The following is a 21152-nucleotide window of genomic DNA, read 5'->3' on the forward strand; positions in this document are numbered from 1 at the left end:
AGGATGCTTTGACCCCTAATTCTCTTCCTGCTACTGCAGGGGGTACATGGGCCTCCTGAACCATATGAGGCACAGAAAACTCCCTCGGCTTTGCCAGAAGTATCCTCCTTGTTCCTGGTTCTTTGGGGAGCCTTCCTTGTTACCTTATGACTGAGGAAATCCACTGGCAGCTGCCTTCTTTCACCATTTATTCCAGATAAAGACATTGATATTCAGTACAACTGGTCAAAGTGAGTCTTTACATTAAAAAGAATTTGAAAAGGAATTAGCAAAATGGGCATCTGTGATTGGTGTTGGATGGTTGGAGGGAGAAGTGAAAAGGTGATTAATATTTTGAAAATAAATTTACATTTTGCTTCATTAAATGCTGCTTATTTTGCTATTAGTTGGCAGAAAAAAAAATATTCTGGGGTAGGATTTGGTGGAAATGTGGTCTAAATTCCCTTCCCAATGTATTTCCATCTCATGCAGCACACCTTATCCTGATCTAAACAGGTATCCCCAAGAATCTCCTGACAAAATCCCATTACCCCCATAGAGATGGTTTCTGGAATGCAAGACTCACACCGTTGGAAATAACTCTTTACCCTGGGATCAAGAACTTGATTTTGATTTTCTGAATCTAAATAAAAAATAGCCACTTACTGGACTCTTATTCTTACTGAGGCCTCTGCCTCTATTATAGGGAGTAAACTACAAATGTCCTTGTACTGTCTACCTCCAAATAACAAAGATGGCTGTGATCACATATACGAAACCTTGACATTCTTCTGCCAGGCCCTATATTTACAAGCTTTTCAAAATTCTTCTGAAATAAGTGAGAGTCCATGATACTTTTAATATTTTCCAGGGGAGAAAAAGCTTCTGCGGGATTTCCCTGGTGGCGCAGTGGTTAAGAATCCGCCTGCCAACTCAGGGGACACGGGTCCGAGCCCTGGTCCGGGAAGATCCCACATGCTGCGGAGCAACGAAGCCCGTGCACCGCAACTACTGAGCCTGCGCTCTAGAGCCCGCGAGCCGCAACTACTGAAGCCCGCAGGCCTAGAGCCTGTGCTCCGCAACAAGAGAAGCCACCGCAGTGAGAAGCCCGCGCACCGGGACAAAGAGCAGCCTCCGCTTGACGCAACTAGAGAAAACCCATGCGCAGCGAAGACCCAACACAGCCAAAAATAAATGAAGGAAAAAAAAAAAAAAAAAAAGCTTCTGCAACATTTTTTGGTATCTAAATCCAATTGTTTGTGAGTATTTCCCGGTAGGAAATTACCTCCTTAAACCAAGTTTAAAATGATTTCTTCCACTTCTGCTGCCAATTGATATATTTGAATTTCAAGAAAATTGAGCTGGTGAAGAGAAGTGGAGACTGGGAAAATGCACCTTGAGTTAGCCTGTGGTCCTACATTGAACAGACACCTTCATCCAAAGAATACTGTCAAGAGCTTGCAAAGGAGTAAGGGAATTGACCTTGGGACAGGTGCAGAGTTTGTCCCATAGGAACAATCTAGGATCATGTGGGGGGTGTATAAAGGATGAGATGGATAGGATGGAATCTCTCTAAGGGAGAAGGCAGGTTACATTAAAAGCTTTTTTTTGTTTGTTTGAAATCTTTTCCATCAAACATTAGCTTCTCCTTGTTTGACCTACCTGGAAGACGGGAAATGGGTTAAAGAAGTTAGCGAGGAACACCCCACAGGGCACTGCCATCTCTGACTCTGCAGTCAGGGCTTACCTTGGACACCAGCCTCAGGACATTTTGTGGCTGGTCATGGCAGATGCCTCAGCATCATGACTTCCTCACCTGGCTCAGCAGCTTCTCTAGGGCCTGGAGACATGGAGAGCTCCCCAGGGCTTGGGCACTGGGAGATCCCACACTATTACTAAGGGCAGCAGCTGTTCAGTGGCACCACTAAGCATTCAGTCCGGGCAAGGGAAGGATCAAAGTAGACCTGCAGCCCGTATACATGCATTGCCATTCAGTAAACCACCTCCCCTCCTGCATCACCAGGGATGGAACTTCTCATCCTAAATTCCTTTCCCCTGGCTCAGGTTGGATTCATGGGACCAGAGACTCTTAGAGCTGGAAAGGACCATAGGCCACCTAGCCTAACCTCTTCTAGAGATGAAGAACACACAACCCAGGGATTAAATCACTCACCCAAGGCCAGTGTTGTTATCTTCCTCCCAGTCCTCATTTCATGAGATTTTTTACCCATGTGTCTGCTTTTAGTGCGGTTTGCCTGAGATACCACCAGGAATGACTCTGGATCCCTCTCCCTAATAGCAGAGGTTTCCCTGGCCCTGGTACCAGCAGCTGTGAATCCTGAAGTTAGGACAATGTTGACATAGCAACCAAGAGGCTTCCTAATTCACCCCTGGACACACACCGTGTGAACTGCTGCTGTTAATGCCCTGTCATTACTTCCATCTTGTATCTAGTGTGATGACTCTTACTTGCTAGAACTCAGGATATTAGCTTATTCGGCTTTTCCATCAGGCCATCCTGCTGGTTTTTGAGTAACGTACGTGTGACTTTGTTATTTTTGACCTGTTGTGAAATCGGAACACTTAAACCTGCTAGAGCCAAAATCATAAGTAACACAAAAGAAACAGAATCAGAAATGAAACAAATACATACAAATGAGTCTTTTGCTAATATTATATTAACATTGGTTTCTTAAAGTGTTTTATCTCACAAGTTTATCTGAAGCTTTGGTTTTTAGCATTTCAATCATGACATTCCCATTTGGGGGTGTCATACCGGTGAGAGGAAAGCTTCAGACTTGACCATTTCCTGGAAACCGGTATATACAAAGCTGAAGAAACAAGATGTGATTGTTGGCAAAGATCAGTCTTAAACTTTTTCATTTGCTTCCTTCTTTTGAGTGTCAAGAGCTTATCCTGTCATTCAGCAGAATAGGGAGACTTCATCTAAAATTGAAAAATGAAAATGACCTTTGAGCAAACTATTGTTTTGCAAGTAAGTCACCATTTCTTAGGTAAACATTCTCTTGTCTACTAAATACATACTTTACTTCATAATCTTTCTACCAATTAACTACTAAGTACAGTACTTACAAAAGTAACTAAGGTTGATCAATCTAAAATAAAAGGCAACTTTAAAATAAATAAAAACGATTTTAAGGAGGCCTATTCATCTCACAAAAACGTAATGAAGAAACGGGTGTAAAATGTAGCAAAAGTCCTCTTATAACTAAATGATTTAAGGACAATTAACATTGGAATAAGTTTTTCTATCCCTGGAAATCTTCAAGAGAAGGACTAAAAACCACTTGATTTATAGCCAGACACTAATCTCTTGGAGCTCAGGGTCCCTCTAAGAATCTATTATTCTGATGTACATGCATCCTAATGTAATTGGGGTTTTGAACTGCTTGACAATATTGGGGAATAATACTACATAGAATGAATCCTAAAGCACATAGTAGCATATAAGATTATGACTCAGTTCTCCAAAGAGTATTATTATGCTGCTATTGATTGTTGTTCATATACTACTTGAAGAAGCTCCCAGGACAGGACCAATAAGGCAAATAATCAAGAAAAATTGGAATTTGTGGTGCTTGAATTGCTAAAATAAAATATTAAACTAGACTTACATATAATGACAGATAAGTATTGTCTGCTACAGTGGGGAGAGTGGTGGGGATTGGTGGGGCCGATGGTGGAAGTAGGGATGAAGTGTACTGGAGTAGGGGGATACAGAGATATTTTGCCCTTGGATGGCTTTTGATGGAAAGACCTCAAAGCAGTTCAAGTCATTGTAGGTATCTGCTTTCAATGCCCATAACATCAGCAACACGCAGGACCATACAGACGGACACCCCTTGTGTTATGCTCATGGATTTGTTCCAACAAATGTGTTTTCTCACTGCAGATCTTCACCCCCGTTGATTCACACACCACCTTCGCTTCCTCAGAAATGCCCTTGACAGCAATGGAAAGAAAGGGGACATACTGCAGTCTCAATTGTTGTGGGACTCAGGTTTTCTCTCAGCACTGCGTACACACTTGGCGACATGGGAAGAAGGTCTGTTGGAGAATGTGTCTCCGTTGAATCACTTCGGCTTAAAGAGATGACAGGGTAAATATGGAAAAGGATTAAAAATAATAGCTTATAGTGACTTACTGTGTTAGGAACTGTTAGGGCTCAGGGCAGGCCACCCCAAAATGTGCCTCAGTGGCATATTGATTATTTTGAATTAAATGACTTAAGTTACTTAAGAAAGAACCAATGCAGGAGGGACACTCTGACCCTCCTCTCTGCCTCCCTGAAAGCAGGAAATAAATCTCTTCTGTGAGAGACGCCCTCCTTGCAACTGGAGGTGGAAGAATAACCTTCTTGCCAGAGATGGGGGATTCATTCGGGGCTGAGAAGCCTGTACAAATGAACCTTGTTACTTCTTTAATTTAATACCCCAGGCCCAAACTCTGTTTAGATTCTTCACGACTTAAGCACCCAAAGCCTAAGTATCTTTGTCCTGTCGATTCCTCACAAATTTATTGACTTTTTGCCCAAAAAGAATAAAAGCTTCCTGTTTTAGCCATTTCTTCAGTCATTTCTATGAGACTTCTATGCACACGACTTAAAATTTGTTCCTTTTATCCTGTTAATCTACCTTGTGTCAATTTTATTATTAGTCCAGCCATAAGAACTGGAAGGGGTAGAGGGGGAAATTTCCATCACCCCAACAGAACTCATTTCTAGGACTTTATCTATTTGTGACACTGAGATGCTTAATTCATCATTTGAAATCAGAGCATTCAGCTTGCTATGGAATATAAGGCATATAAAAGGGCAGCTTTAGAATTCCTTTGTGATGGGCTGTGGTGCATCCTGAAGACTAGCTTTATGTGTTAAAGGTAATGGGACATTGAGCATTAAAATGCTTTATTCTCAGTTATATGTACCCTGCTCTACTCTTAAATTTCCAGCTTTTTTGGGACAAGTTCAATACGAATTATTTTACATGTGACTAAGATTACTTACATTGTTGAGATGGGGATAAATACAGAAGGGACATAACCTTTGTCTCCCCTTTCTGTTGGTCTTGAAGCTGGAAAAGAAAGGCATGTTGGGGAAAAATGTTATTATTATTGATAAAATTAGAAAAAAAGTCTAAAAAAGTATAAGTGATACTAAAAAGAAGAGATAATACAATTGTCTAGTGATTCACAAATTTTTTTTAGTTGAATAGATGAAACAGCATTTTAGATGAGTATAAAATGTGCAAGAAGAGAGAAACAAATCTCTTGGCAGGCCTAATCTGACTTTACATATTAATGCTCTAAACTGTGTGAGAAAAATTGGGAATCAACTATATGATCTGTCTTCCATGTTACATTTAAGTTTAATTATAAGGACAGATTTATTCATGGATTGGGGATTTATAGTAATGCAATTCTTTTCATTAAAACTGACACCAATCATAATCTTATAATTACACAAAGTTTTGAGGCACAGACATCAGTGTTACTAAAAGCACTGCTGTGCTGTAGTAACAGTCATGTGCAAACCTCACCTTGGAACCCACCCCCCAGATTTCTCTGGTATACTACGTTGAACTTGTGCGTGATCCAATCGTAAGGACCAACTGTAATTTTTCAGCTGTAATTTGTTGCATTGACATTTGTTATTTCATTCAGTCAGATGTAGAAACACTTAAAAGCCACAGGTTTTTGTGGTGGTTGTTGTCTTTTGTTTGCTTCAGAGGGGGATGAAGGAGGGTGGCAGCAAGTCACCACCTGTGAGTGACAGCTGTATGATATTCCACATGATGGTGCTCATGTATTTAGTTGCTACAGATGAAATATTGTAATGGATTGTATATGCTTTGATTTAAAGAAACAGAATAGTGAACTTACATTACAATTATATAGCTATTTCATGAATGTTCTTTTCAAGTATTCAACAAATATTTACCAAATGCCTGTTTTGGCCAGGTATCATTTTAGACCCTTAGGATACAACCTGAAAAGGCAGGTACGTCAAGACTTGTTATTGATAGGCTGTGAGGCGGGGTATGAAGCACAGACCCCCTTGTCCCCTCCCTGGCAAATGAACAATACTTTCTGAGTTGTGAGACTACAGTAAGTAAAAAATATAAAGCTTATCAACCCCGAGCTTCTTTTGTAAAAAACAGCCTTGGCTAACTTTTAACAGCTTTCTAATCATTACCTCCTCTTTCTTTTCCTCTCCCCAGGCATAGAGGTGAAGTTGGTGCCACTCCTATTAGAAAGGAGAAAACTGAAACTCTACCAGTGGCTGAGAGGCTCCCATTGCCATGGTGAAGTCCAGCTACAGCTACTGATTACTAACTGCTCTGCTAGCTGGACAGCCCCAGCTGTTCCTTTTCAGGAACTGCTGACACACCACTTCATTTCTAAGGCTTTGACCTCCACATACCTCTTAGATCTTATAACGATCAAAGTAAACATAAAGGGAAGAACTTCATTTACTTTACTCCAATCTGAGATTATTTTCCAAAATCTGAAGAAGAAAAGCAAACGGAAAGAACCTAACCTTCACATGGCTGGCAGCTGTAGTGTTTACCGAAGGCTTTGTCTTTGGGAATATCAGGATAGAGATACTTCAGAGGGTTTTCAGGAATGTTTTCAGCCATAATAACCTTGTAGTCTCGAAGGATGTCAGCAAATGGCAGAGCAGACAACCGGCCTTTGTTGTAGGGCTCTACAGAGTGGAATCTCACTTCTCCTGGAAAAAGAGAAAACAGAGGGAATATTCAGGTTCCTGCAGGCATTCTTTGTGGTCATTCTTCCTACCCACATTATCTTCATGTCACTTGTTGTAAAACAATGCCAGCCCTTCTCTGCATGTGGACAGTACAGATTGCCACGTGATAGAGGACACCCACATCGGCTGTGAGAAATTCATGCTACCCTCTTCTGAAACAACTGTAACAACTAATATTCAAACCCACCGAACACATAAAAGACAGAACAACAGGCCACACACTTCTGAAGATGGAAAGACCAGTAACCAATCACAATACTAATTTCACATGAATAAATAGTAGTGAGCATGTACCATTTTCAGAATGGTCCACCCAGGTGAAAGTTATTCCTCCAAGGTGGCTTTCACTGAATCTTAACAAAAAGGTTCCAGGCATTTTATCCTTTAGCAAGAGTCGTTCCTTCTCTTTGCTAACAAAGCCCATGACATACCTAAAAATAGAACATGGCATAGTTTTATCTGATCAAAGACTATAATTTATTGCATTTGCATTTATTGCTTTCACAAAGAACAGACCTGAATTTGTTGTGATATAATCAAAAGTCAATAGTGCCTGAAATACTCTTATACAGATTAAAGTAAATATTAATACTCTATAAAGTGTAAGAAACTGCAACTACTTTCCACACTACGACACTAGATATGCTTAAAAAGGAAAGAAAAGAAAAAGGGACTACTATAAATAATGCAGTTATGAACATTGGGGTGCATGTGTCTTTTCAAATTAGAGTTTTTATCTTTTCTGGATATATGCCCAGGAGTGGGATTGCTGGATCATATGGTAACTCTATTTTTTTTTTTTTTAAGGAACTTCCGTACTGTTCTCCATAGTGGCTGCACCAATTTACATTTCTACCAATAGTGTACAAGGGTTCCCGTTTCTCCACACCCTCTCCAGCATTTATTATTAATGTTCGTAGCAGCCCTATTACAACAGTCAAGGTATCGAAGCAACCTAAGTGTCCATCAACTGACAATTGGCTCAAGAAGATATAGTATATATATACAATGGAATCTTAGCCATAAAAGAGAACGAAATATTGCCGTTTGCAGCAACATGGATGGACCTAGAGGATATCATACTAAGTGAAGTCAGACAGAGAAAGACAAATATTATATGATATCACTAATATGTGGAATCTAAAAAATAATATGAATGAATTTATTTACAAAACAGAAACAGACTCTCAGACATAGAAAACAAACTAATGGTTACCAAAGGGGAAAGGGGGTTGGAGTGAGGGATAAATTAGGATTTATTTTGGGATTAACATATACACACTACTGTATATAAAATAGATAACCAACAAGGACCTACTGTATAGCACAGGAAACTATATGCAATGCTTTTTAATAACCTATAAGGTAAAAGTATCTAAAAAGGAATATATATATACATATATATGTATATGTATGTATAACTGAATCACTGTGCTATACACCTGAAACTAACACGATATTGTAAATCAACTATACTTCAATTTTTTAAAAAAGGGAAAAAAATTGACAGCATAAAAATAACCTAATGAGTTCATATAGAAAATATAGGCTGTAACTCACCCATCAATCCAAAGGGGAAGAATGTGTTTCTTAATTAGGTCTAATATTGCTTCAAGCCATGTCCAAAAGGTAAATGATTTACCAGGTAAGTGCTCCTATTGGAATAAACAAACATGTTAGGACAATGATTATTTCAATAGTAATGTTGGTATGGTAAATCAAGTTCCTTTTTTCAATGAAATATTTCCTTTAAATGAAAAAACAGTTTCGAGTGGGGGCTTAAAAAGGAACACTAAAAAAAAATCTAAATGATGCTACCCCTCCCCCTATTTGTACCTTGCAGAACTTGGCCCACGTGAGATGACCATCACTGTAGCTAGACTGGACTAAAATGAAAGAGAAGAATGAGATTTTTATTAAACAATTAGACTCCTCAATTTGGTGCTCAATTTAGACCTCCCCCCTCAACCACTGCTAAGCATATCCTAAGCACCTGCTATGGGTTTACAGTGTATTTAATGCTAGAAACAGTAAAAATAAAAGATATCATGAAATTTTTTTTATCTAGGAAAGAATTCTTTTCAATGGAGGAGCTAAAGATAGCCTTAGGAAGTGGGTGGGTGTCTAGAACAAGACCTCCATGAATGGATAGGATATAAATTGTCAGAGGAGAAGGAAGAGGCCACTCCAGTAGCGAGAACAATGTAGGATGAGGCGTAGTGAATATGAACACAGCTTATATAGGAGAAAGTAAGAGCAGCCTAATGTTGGTAAATAAACATTATAAAATAAATTTGTGAAAGCCAGAATGCCAGAAGTCTTGAATATTGTCATGAAAAGAATGAACTAGAGATCCACTTGGCAATAAGGAACCACTGACTGTTTTGATCCAGGACAATGAAAAAAGAGGTTCTATCTAAAATTTAAGGAAATTATGAGAAAAATTTGATGAAGACCCAAAAGGATATGGCTGCTATTTATACTGTATATATTTAAAAGATTTATTCACTCATTAACAAATATTTATTGAATGCCTACTATTGTGGTTTATGAATTAAATAAGGATCAAAAAGGATATTTACATTAAGTAAATTTTGTAATATTTCCAATTTATTTAAACACTAATTGATCAGATAGTAAGTACAAGGGCGACCCAGCATCACTTGTAAGTCAAGTTTAACCAAATCACACACGATTCTACTACTGCTGCTCAAATTCATCTTTGGCTCTACTTTAACTAGAAATGTATACAAATTCAATTTTAACTCTTTTCTTGGTGCCAAATGTGTTCACCCCATACTTGTCAAAATATACATATCTTTTAAAATTCTTTTGTAAAAAGCTTACACTGTAGTCACTACATGGAGCACCAGTGACTATTTTGCAAACTTTAGAAATATCAGTCAAAACTGAAATTTTCTCGCTATGAAGAATTAAGTATTACCTGGATAGTTTTAAATTTCTAATAAATTTCCTGATCCTGGGATCAGCGTTTTCCAGTTGGTTAATGACCATTGCAATATTAATATGAAGATCAAGGCACCATTAAGGCTTCACAGTACATTCAGTGGAAATGGCATAAGAACACCCTGGAGCCTGGAGTGTGGAGTGGAAAGGAAGGGGCTTTAGAACTGGACAGCCCTGGCCTGCATCTTGGCTCTAGTATGTACTAGCTGTGGCAAGTCACTTAACCTCTGAACTTAAGTATCCCCATGTATAATATGGATAGAATGATGAATTATCCTCAATATTCTGCCTTAAGGAAATTTTGTGAGAAAGATAATATAGCATTTAGCCCTATGCCCAGCGATATAGTAGGCGCTCAATAAATTGTGATGATCATTATTATTATAAATAGTAATACCCTCATTCTTTAAAACACTTGAGTACCAAAAACAGGGGCAAGTCCTCCACATCTACCAGCTCTTACCTGTAAGTTTCTCGGCCAGCATATTGAGTTGATCTGAGTTCAGGCCACGGCCAACATATGATGAAAACTGCCAGCTCATCACTTCCAGGAGTTGACTCAAAGTGGCAGATGGAGGATTATTAAAGAAAACCAAGTTCTGAAACAGAGTTGTAGTGATGATTATATGTATTAATCACATCGAACACACTGTAGTTCAATATATAGGATTCCTGATTTAAACTCTTTAGGCCAGCCTAAGTTAATAATACAGAACTGTTGTCTCATCTCTGTTGTGCTTTTATAGTAAGTCTGATTTTGCCTTTTCCTAAAGAGTTCCTTGTTCTTTGAGTCTAAAATAATATATGGCTCTATCTTATCCTTGAAAGAATCACTGGGTAGCTCTTTAACTTTCCCTGGACTATATTCTATCAACCAACTCATACAAGTACTGAACACTGTTCAACAAGTTAGACAAATACTCCCTTCTGAAATAATATTAATCTTAAACAAAACCTATATCATGTTATTTAATTGGTTTATCACGGATTGGTACAAGTTATACCTTGACCAGACAAAGCATCCCAAAGCACAAAAAACAGTTAAGTCCCAGGCTAAAGAAGGGGACCCTACAATATGAATCATAATTAACCTGGGACTCCTGTCTTATGGATAGGATTGTGGTCTTTTCTTATTTTGCTCTAGACAAGAGGATCTTTTGTATGAGCAACTGCAAGTAAGATTGTTTGTACCAGAAAATGGGTCAACAATGGTGAAACAGAAGACTTCACCTCATATTACTGGAAAGCAGAAGGTGTGAAAGTCGAGAAAGATGTTTTAAGAAGGGAAGGGTGGGGGGAGGAATTAAGAAATCCATTGCAGTATGGGGAGAAGGCCTTTGGCAAACCTGAACTAAGCTGTGCAGCAAGAAAAGGAACCAATTCAAGAGACTTCAGAAGGTGGCAATAAAAGAGGACACAGCATCCAAGAAGGAGTGAGAAATAGGTAGGGGAGGAATGGAGAGAAAGAATTTCTAGAGGGGCAGTTTTCCTTGAACCTAAGGATTATGTCTGGACAAATGACCAAAAAGCATAGAACATAATCAAGGTCTAGGAGCTTAGGTTTTGAAGCAGAATACAGTTAGGAAGAGAAACCAGAGTTACTTGTTCTGCTGAACTCTGTATGTAGGCTGTGCATTTATGTGTTAGGAGCTGTATATGAAATACATCTCCAGATTCCTCATCCAAGACTAGAGCAGAATCTGAGACGGTTAGTGTGACAACTTTGGTGGCTTTCCTATAGAAGAAGGATGGTGAAGAAAGCTAAGTGTAGCAGCACTGCACTCTGAGGCTGGAGGACAGAGGAGTATTCCATCTTCCTTCCTACATCCTGGAATTGGATGAAAAGCTCCACACGTGTAGCTCCTAATGGGGAATGACATTAAATCTCAGAAGTGTTGGCTGATTTTGGCTTTACAGACCAGGTAACTTTTCTAGTGAGTTCTGTTCTCACTGCAGGCTGAGAGGAAGTAAGGCACAGGGCACTCTGTACAGTGTTCCTCTCTGCAGTTAATCTCCCTCAGATGCCAGGGCACCAGAGGATGAGAAGGAACAGGGCTGAGTCATTTTCCATGCTGTTTCCTTATTAGGCACATTAAAACAAAAGGGAAGGAACACTTAGAGCTGACTCATCATGACTATTCCTATTGCTAGGACCTGAGGTAAAAGAATTCTTCCCTTTGGAAGAAACATTTGCTTTGAATCAAGAAGAAATATTTACATTTGACCTATTTTCTCTAGACCTTGGTGGTTTCCAGGACAACACACTGGGGTTTTGTAAGAGGGAACAAGGGGAAATGCTGACTCATCTTTTTTGCCGCACCCTTCCTCGGCCATCTTTTAAGAAGAGCTTCTAGTCTCTGCTTGCTTTGAAACTTGAGGCCAATTCTTCTTCCATATCTTAAATAACCACCATATGGCATTAAAACCCAATTTGAGCCTAGAATGGATTAAATCTATAATCAACATGAAAATTTGTATAGTGTCGTTAGGCGAGATTGATGAATATTCTAGTCACTTATTTGAAACCAATTCTCTACCTTTGTGGAAGAGCCTGTGTGGATAAGGCGTGGCCAGAAGTAGTTGAGGAGGTAAACACAACAGTCAGACATCAAATTCTGGAGAGAGGAGTCTCCCCAGAGCCTAGTTAACAGAGCCACAGGATGGCCCTAGAACTCTCTGTGATGCACAGAGTTGGGAGCTGACCAGACCTTCAGAAATAAAGAATACCTGTCTGTCACTTCAGCTAGCCAGAACTCTCTCAGGGTCCAAGTGCATCAGAACATATTACTTTAAATATGACATGAGGGAGGAATCATACAACTGAATATATTGGAATTTTGGAATAAACAACCCACAAAGACACGCCAAAATTTATACACACACACACACACACACACACACACACACATCTTTTGGGGCAGATGGGTTTTGTTAACAATAAAACAAATCAAATAGAATTAAAGGAGGAGAAACAGGAATAGAGAGAGACTGTACCTGGGAATCATTGGTGGACACATTGTACCAAATGATGGATGCCCAAGCATTAGGTAACTGACTGACATTGGAAATCATCACCACAGGTAATGAGCAGGTCTGGTTAAAAAAAAAAATAGCACAGTTATTACAGGTAGTAGTACCTTACACTGATTTTACACTTGGCCCTCTCCCCTAAAGGGCCATCTCAAGCCAACTCCACTCCTCCAAGGCAGTGGTGTCTACACTGCCTTGGTCACTAAAATGATTCATGAAGGCACTGGAACCTTCTGAGCATATATGAGTCAAGGTACAGGGAGGAAAGGAGCTATACAAACAGGAATCCTTTCAGAGTGCTTGGTCAGTCAACTCCAATATCTTCCTTGACATAGTGGAGATATTTTTACTTTCTTATGTCATGTACTGCCTAAAATGTAACTAATTAGAGCTTGTATTGACTTAGCAAATTTCCTCTTAATAAATTACATTAAGAATCTATTTAAAACTTATCTCTGGAACGGATTAATATATTCAAATTATGATCTAACATCTAATTAATGTCAGTATCAGATATGGGAGTTTTAATTGTAGAAGATGGAGAGGCAAGCGATCTTGGAATACAAAGCATTATGGGAGAGATAGAGCTGCCTCATCTGTTGTCATGGCACTCAACTTAGTACTATCGTGCTGAAGTTTTCAACCTTATGGAATAAACAGGCTTCACAGACTAGTCTGGGACTCTAACAAACTTACATTAGTCACTTCCCATTAACGGAGGTTAGGTTGCTTGTAGACAGTGAAATACCCACCTGAGGAACTTAATAGCTCATGGAAACAGACATTTAAGGAAAAGAGATGAGGAAAGAATCCATGGAAGATTTTATAAACATGTTTACATTCGTTAAGATAAAAGAGCAAAGGCAGAACTCTAAAACAACATATCCTACAAATAGGACCATATTCAAGCATGTGAAATTGTGTTTGTTCATTCATGCACTCATTCATTTATTCAACAAATGTTGAGCATCTATTATGTGCTAGGCATTGTGCTAGGCACAGGTAATGGAGGGATAAAGGTGTAATGTCCTGCCTTCAAGGAGCTCATTGTTAATCATGTTCAACTTAATCCCCAGTTTCCTTATTCCTTCTTTGAGTTCAATAGTAACTGTTATAAGAGGATCAAAACAATGTACCGTTAATGTTCCTATCATTGGTCTTTGCTCATTATACTATAAAAACCTTTCTTCTGAGGGATTTTTATGTACACGTTAAAATTTTGAAAATATATCACACATGACATCGTTCAAGTATACTTATTTCTCTTTAGGCTTTCCTCTGAGTATCCATGACTCAGGGAATCCCAGAAAACAAACAAACAAACAAACAAACAGACAAACAAACAGTCTGGGCAACAAATTATTCAATAAGTCTTGAATCATAATGACTGTGAGATTTTATCATTTATATTTAACCAGAATAATATATGTGGACTGATCAGTGAATATTTGACATACTGATTTTCTAAATTAAAACAAAAATGATGAATAAGGAATGTACTAAAACCTAGAAAATACTGAGCTTTCATCTTCCAATGATGACCAATTCCTGAAAATGTTATTAGTAAATAGTAGATATTCCTTGAAATACCTACCTCCAAATCTATGGTCAGGCCGTAGAGGCAGATCTGTGTCTCAAACGTTATGGAATGAAGCTCCTCAGTCACCATGTGACAGCCCTAAGGGGAGAAAGAAATTGCTGTCTTACAAATACATAGCTGTTATCTATTATTAGGCATGCTTTTATAAACATCAGTAAATTCTTAAATACCCTCAAACACGTCCTATTATGGAACATTCCTTCTTATTATTTAAAAGGTTATTTAAAGTATATACAGAGTTTGAGAAATCTTCATTTCCACAAACAGAATGATTTTAAGTCTCCAAAACAATATAATTTCTAGTTTTTACAATTCCAGCATATTTTCATCAGTTGAATTCAGACAAATTGTTCCTTATTTTTAATTTTGGAAATTAGCCCTTTTGACTTACCAACCATTAATAAAAGCAAGCCAGATGTGTGTAGCTATAAAAGAAACAAGTCAATGTCATAATGGATTTGTTTTTTTAAAAAAAGCAAGATTTCCTTCTGGTTAAACATGGTAGGTGGAAAATGTGTACTTCCCCCAGCTCCTTCCAGAAACTTCAGTAAAGTAATAGCTAGGGTTTTATTTACTTTCCAAGAAAATAAAACTGTAATCTACGTCTCGAAATGAGAGGTAGGGGAGTGTGGAGCGAGGGTGGCAGTAGGGGTAGTGTGTCTCAGAACCAGGGGTTGGAAGCACTGGGCCCCCTGAGTCCGGAGTGAGGGCTGAACAGGAGGAACAGTTACTAGCCCCAGCCCATGCAGCGAGGTTCCCAACATTCCCCGACATGGTGGGAGACAGGAAGTTTACTCTCTGGAGCGGATGTATCAGAGGAACTAGAGAGGCTCTCTGCATTTTGGATACAAGGCCAAGATGAGGGCAGGGTGAGGTGCTGTGTGGGAAGATCCTGTCAAATCTAGGGGAAGCCCATGCCCCTGTCTCTGCTTGACACCTCCAGGAGAGATATCTGGGAGGTAGCCAGACCAAGGGAGAAACAACTTACAGATACTGCCTTTAGGGATTCTCCAGTGAGACAGCCAGGTCCTAATAATCACTCTTAAGTCTAAATCCCTACCATGCACACAGAACTTCCAGTTTTTTAGTGCTCTTAAACAGTAAGCTAATGGTCATCCAACATTTGACAAAGCCTCTCACATGAAATGCAGATACAAAAATCAACAACCAAGAACTCAGAAAAAAAGAGATAATGCAAAAAGCAAATGAAAAGTTTAAAACATCTATAATAAAAAAACGTATATCAGGTTCAGTTTTATACATTATCTCAACAAATAAATGGCATAGGAAAGGGGCAAATCAACCACTGTGATGGGTGAACATTGCTTGGATACTGATTTGCACAAACCAGCTGTAAGAAGATCTTTTCAAAGTAGTGGAGAAATTTGAACAAATAATGGAGTTTTATTAAGGAAAGATTTTAAGTAAATGCTATTTTTGTTTTTTTTTTTGTGATAAGTGTATTGTGGTTAGGTTTTTTAAAAATTTTATCTTCTAGATAAGAGATACCTACCAAAATATCAATGAGTAATATGCTATACTATCTGGAATTTAAGTACTCCAGGAAAAATGTGTGTGTTTATGGGAAAAATAGATTAACTAAGATAGGGGAAATGTTAATTATTGTTGAAGCTGGGTGATGTAAAAATGAAGGTTCATTGTATTTCTCTATATACTTTAGTATATAGTTGTATATATATATATATATATATATATATATATATATGTTTTGTTCATTAAAGAGTTCTTAAAGATGTTTAAAAGACTTCAGATGTTACATCCTTACAGATGTAACCAATATATTACATCCATGAAAGAAGAATAGTATACTACCAAAAGGAACATTCAGAAAAGAATGATGAACAATTAAAAATATAATAAGAGAAATAGACAAAACAATAGAAGAGCTGAAAGTAGGGCTGAGGAAATGTCCCAGAAAGTAAAACCAAAAAAACAAAAAACAAAAAAACCCCAAAGAAATAAAAAATAGGATAGAAAAGATAACAAATAAAGAAGCAACAAACTGAAAACAACAAGCAGAAGTTCCAGAAAGAGAACAGAGGAAATGGAGTAGAGGAACTATCAAAGGCATAACCCAGTGGCAACTCTTATACATTTTGATGGGAGTCGGTACAATCACTTTTTGAGAATAATGTCTCAATACCTAGTAAAGTAGGAGATGCACTCCCCAGGATGATGGTGAGAGTAAGTTTAAAAAAACAAAAAAACAAAACATGATGTGCAACAGGATCAGAGGGCAATCAGCCCAGATTGGAGCAAGAGATGGAGGGTTCCCAGAGGGATGTTGCCAAAAAGAAAGAAAAAGACAGAAATTCAGATGGACCTGTATGACTGTATTTTAAGGAGCTTTCAAGTTCTGAAGGAAAGTTTGGGGCTACATTAGTAACAGGTACATAAAATAAATTGATTAAATAAAAAATCTGAGGCAACTAATAAATCCAGGGAAAACTAAAATAATACAAGAATGGAAATACAATCATACTGTTATACGGTTCAGCTGTTAACAATTTTTATATAATCATAGTAATGTAAACATTGAATATATTAACTAACCAAAATATGTTATATGGTAATACTGTGAAGATGGGTGAAATTCATATGTATGAAGAGCTGGTATAAGAGAGCCATAGCTTAATTTAAAATGGGTAACCATCAGGGAACTGCTGTATAGCACAGGGAACTCTGCTCAATATTATGTAACAACCTAAAAGGGAAAAGAATTGGAAAAAGAATAGATACATTTATACGTATAACTGAATCACTTTGCTGTACACCTGAAACTAACACAACATTGTTAATCAACTATTCTCCAATGTAAAATAAAAAGTTTAAGAAGAGAGAGAGAGCCATAGCTTAATCTTTTATAGAAATAATTCAGGAGTTAAGTGTATAAAATAAAAAAATCAGGAAGTATCAGTATGATATTAGCATGATAACTACAGCTCAAAAAATGGTCATCTCTGGGGAGTGGGTTTGGAGCAGGAAGGAGTGGGACAGAAATTGCTGTTTTTCCATGATGAAATCTGACAGCAACTTTCTATGTGCCCAGGACCAGCAGTACTGTCATCATCTAAAAGCTTGTTAGAAAAACAGGATTTCTGGCCTCATCCCAGGCCTACTGAACCAGATTCTGCATTTTAACAAAAACCCCCGGTGGAATTTATGAGGCAATTATTCTCAATGTGATGTATCCACATTGTGTTTCATCTCAAAAGGGATGTGGAAAATTTAGAGATGGTACAGAAAGCCAAAACGATTTTAAAAACAAGCCCTGGGGGAACATATGAACAGAAGTGGAATTATCTAGGTTAGAAAAGTCAGGGTGGGGTTGGGGGTGGCTGAGTCAGCTCTGAGGGAGAGGGACATCTACCGCTGAATATATGTTGATAATAAGCTGGAATCCATTGGTATTAAATTTCAAAAAATAAAAATAGTTCTAATATGATGATATGAATAATGACTACATGGGGAAGACTTTGGTGATAATGAGGCACATTAAAATAGAATTTGTTACTGAGAAGGAGATAGAAAATTAACACCTCCTCTCTCCCTTGGGCTAGATCACTGTGGTACCTTATACTGCCTGGAGTAACCTAGACTGACCTGGTGAGATTGCTTCTTACTGGATTAGTAGAAAGTTATGTTCCTGAAAATTCCTCTTGAAAATTCCCTTAGACCACCCCTAAAATTACTCCCAACACACCAAACAGACAGCTCCCTCCCCTGACATCCCCTTACGTGTCGAAATAAATAAATTGCTCTTCCTTTGATTGAGCGTGACATGAAGTAGTTGGCTATGTTCAGGCACCAAGGTGAACAAAAACCACATTTTTTTAAATAACAGAAAATCTCACTGCCCCATGGGGAGGAAGTGTTTACACTATGCAAACACTGAGACAAGTGAAGAATCCACAAGTCCACGTTCACTAACGGGGGCTACTCACATTCTCACTGAGTTCAGTGGCGGACAGGACACAAGCCTGGGCAGCACATTTAGAAGGCTGAGGCAAGCACACAGATAGAGACCACATACCTTATGCCTAACTATTTAGCTGTTACAAAGCAAGTTAACAAACTTAAAATATGGTCTAGTCTCCTGCTTTGACAGCTAAGCTTTCACATAACCTAACTGGCCAGGTTTTAACTCCTCAAAGTCCCACAAACATGCTGGCCTGGGGAGAGCTTGGCCATCCTGGACCGTTGCCCATCCCCCTCTCTTCCACCTCTGTGAGGGGCTTACTCTGACTAGTGTGGCCCCTAGGTCTCTCCTTGTGACTAGAAATGTTTGCATTGATGGTGTCATCTGTGCTTGAAAGAGTATACCTGGGGAAGAGGTCTGTACAAGCCCTGGAAGTGGGCTTGAGGTCTTTTGGGCTGGGAATTCTGCAGCCCTAGGCTCTGGGTGAGCACATAGCCTTGACTGCTCAGACATCTTTCTCCATAGTGAGGGCCACAGCTGGAGGGCAGCCAAAGGGAGCCTTTTGAGTGCTTATCCCTCCCCCATTCTAGCCTCTATAGTTTAATTTATATGATTAAATGTGTACATATATATATAAGATAATTCATTATGGATAATTCCCTCAGACCTTTGGGTTATGGCAGTTGTGTGCTCACTGTGTAAATGGCAGGACTCCACAGACAGAGCAATGACACACAGTGTTGTCCATTAACTTTGGAAAAAGATTTTGTACTTTAAATATTACTTTATTGAACTGTAATGTGGATGGTGAGAGGTTTTCTCAGTGATTCAAACTAATTTCTAATGTTTACTTAAAACCCCTGATGCAACTGTGAGGCACATTTAGAATGAAATCCGACAAGGAAGATGACGGCCAATACACACGACTAGAGACGAGCAGTTCTGACAGAAGAGAGTGTCATTAATTTTCAAAGCTTCAATGGCCATCAATCACAGTCTTTATTATTTTATCAGTGCAGTCCAAGCCAGAGACACTATTCAATCTCACATTCCCAGGGTCCATTCCTTACACACTGGCAAAATATCATAGATAAGATTACCATTAATGTCTGTATTAAAAGCCATTTTAACCATCTGAGATGGTTAGAGATTTAAAATATCCATATTTATGATATTTATATTGTATGACATTGATATTATAACTGGATTGACTGTATTGTACCCACTGGATAATTTGCTAAGAAACTGGAAAAATGGCTGAACAACCTGACCAGGGCTCCACCTGGAAAAAAAATACACAAACTGATGAAAGGTAGGTATAGATGTCACCATACTCTTTTATGTTACCTCTGCTCAGTGTCTAATAGCACACCCTGAAAACCTAGAATATGTTAACAAGTGGTTATGACTTTTGGATTTTGACTTGAAAGACAACCTCTGTTAAGAAAATATGACTGGGATAAGGATGATTTTCATCTACATTTCTTGCTCGTCTTTTTTTATCTTTTGGTATTTTTTTAATTGAAGTACAGTTAATTTACAATGTTGTGTTAGTTTCTGGTGTACAGCAAAGTGATTCAGTAATACATATATATACATATTCTCTTTCATATTCTTTTCCATTATGGTTTATTACAAGATATCGAATACAGTTTCCTATGCTATACAGTAGGACATTATTGTTTATCTTGCTCGTCTCTTAACAAGCCATACTCTATGATAATGCAGCACATGGAAAACTATGTGGAAGAGAAAACTAGTGCAATAATCCATTTGCTTAATGAGTATTTGTTGAGTCCCTATCACGTGGAGACCACTGGCCTAGATGCTGGGAAACAATAAGAGGGGAAATAATGGTACAGTCACATGAGAGACAGACCTTAATCACAGAACCATAGGAAACGAATGTAAAGCGACAACAAATTCTCAGCCCATAGTATAAGGGGATTGTATGGAGGGTGTTGCAGAAAAAGTCTACGTTTTTAGTGTTATTCTTGTACCAACGTTTGTCTTAAGAAAGCATTGCAACTACTTAAACTAGTTCAGAAGGAAATCAACTTCCCGTGAAAATGCTCAAGCTAGTTGGAGTGTGAGTGGTGGCTCTGTGTTTGAGAACACTGAACCTTGAAAGAACATCTGTCTGGCTATTTTGTTAAACGAAACTCAGATCACCCAGGCTTTACTAATAGCTTCTTTGCGCTTCATGACTTTCCACCACATAAACAAAATTACTTAGCATCTCAGTCTGTGACTAAAACTGTCATTTATCAGTTAAAGCCTACTGACAGAGCAAACTTGAGACACTGCAATTCCAGCCTCCCTGTTCAAACAATTTCTGCACTTCAACAATCACTCTCTAGCTGGCTCTAAGGACCTCTGGGAAAGGTTGCTTCCTGGGAATCTGTAGATAGCATGTCTACAGATTCCTCATTTTCAAAGCAAATTCTCAAAATCAAATTCATTTTTAAAAAAATGACCCTACCCTCTGTTGCACTTCTGAGGATTACAGAATCTCAGTCAAAGGAACTGCAGAGATTGACTAGTGCAACGGTTTTCAAATCTTTTTTAACCCTGGGGCATATTCTTAAAAGTAAATTTCCCACCTGGGTCCCAATCTGTAAAATACTTAAAATAGAGCTGATGGATTGAAACAGGGGTGGGGGACCCAGAGCTCCACCCTTCACCAAGCCCCAACCAAGGAGGTGGCGCCATTGTTCTCCCTGGCCTTCTGGGGACAGCATGAGTCTAGGGGCAACGTCAACGTCCTCCCTTCACCCAATGCTACAGCCAGGAGCCCATGCACATCCTGACAGGTCCCCTCTTCCTGGCTAATCTCAGAGTCAAAC

General features: G+C 38.6%; 1 protein-coding gene across 8 annotated transcripts in view; it reads right to left on the reverse strand.

The window, feature by feature from the left end:
- Positions 1-2638: 2638 nt before the first annotated feature.
- Positions 2639-21152, reverse strand: part of STAT4 (signal transducer and activator of transcription 4) — a 99728-nt gene continuing 81214 nt past the window's right edge. For 5 of the 8 annotated variants that reach the window (XM_082467067.1, XM_082467066.1, XM_082467069.1 and 2 more), the window contains 9 exons: positions 14361-14444; positions 12731-12829; positions 10200-10335; positions 8606-8655; positions 8330-8424; positions 7064-7200; positions 6539-6730; positions 5006-5072; positions 2934-4082 (listed from right to left, as the gene is read on the reverse strand). In XM_082467067.1, coding sequence (XP_082323193.1) covers positions 3932-4082; positions 5006-5072; positions 6539-6730; positions 7064-7200; positions 8330-8424; positions 8606-8655; positions 10200-10335; positions 12731-12829; positions 14361-14444 — 1011 coding nt within the window. In that variant the 3' untranslated portion in view covers positions 2934-3931. The other 3 variants (XM_082467071.1, XM_082467070.1, XM_082467072.1) reach the window with 1 other exon arrangement.

The sequence above is a fragment of the Balaenoptera physalus genome, assembly GCF_965194825.1.
Source record: "Balaenoptera physalus genome assembly, chromosome: 6".
NCBI lineage: Eukaryota > Metazoa > Chordata > Mammalia > Artiodactyla > Balaenopteridae > Balaenoptera > Balaenoptera physalus.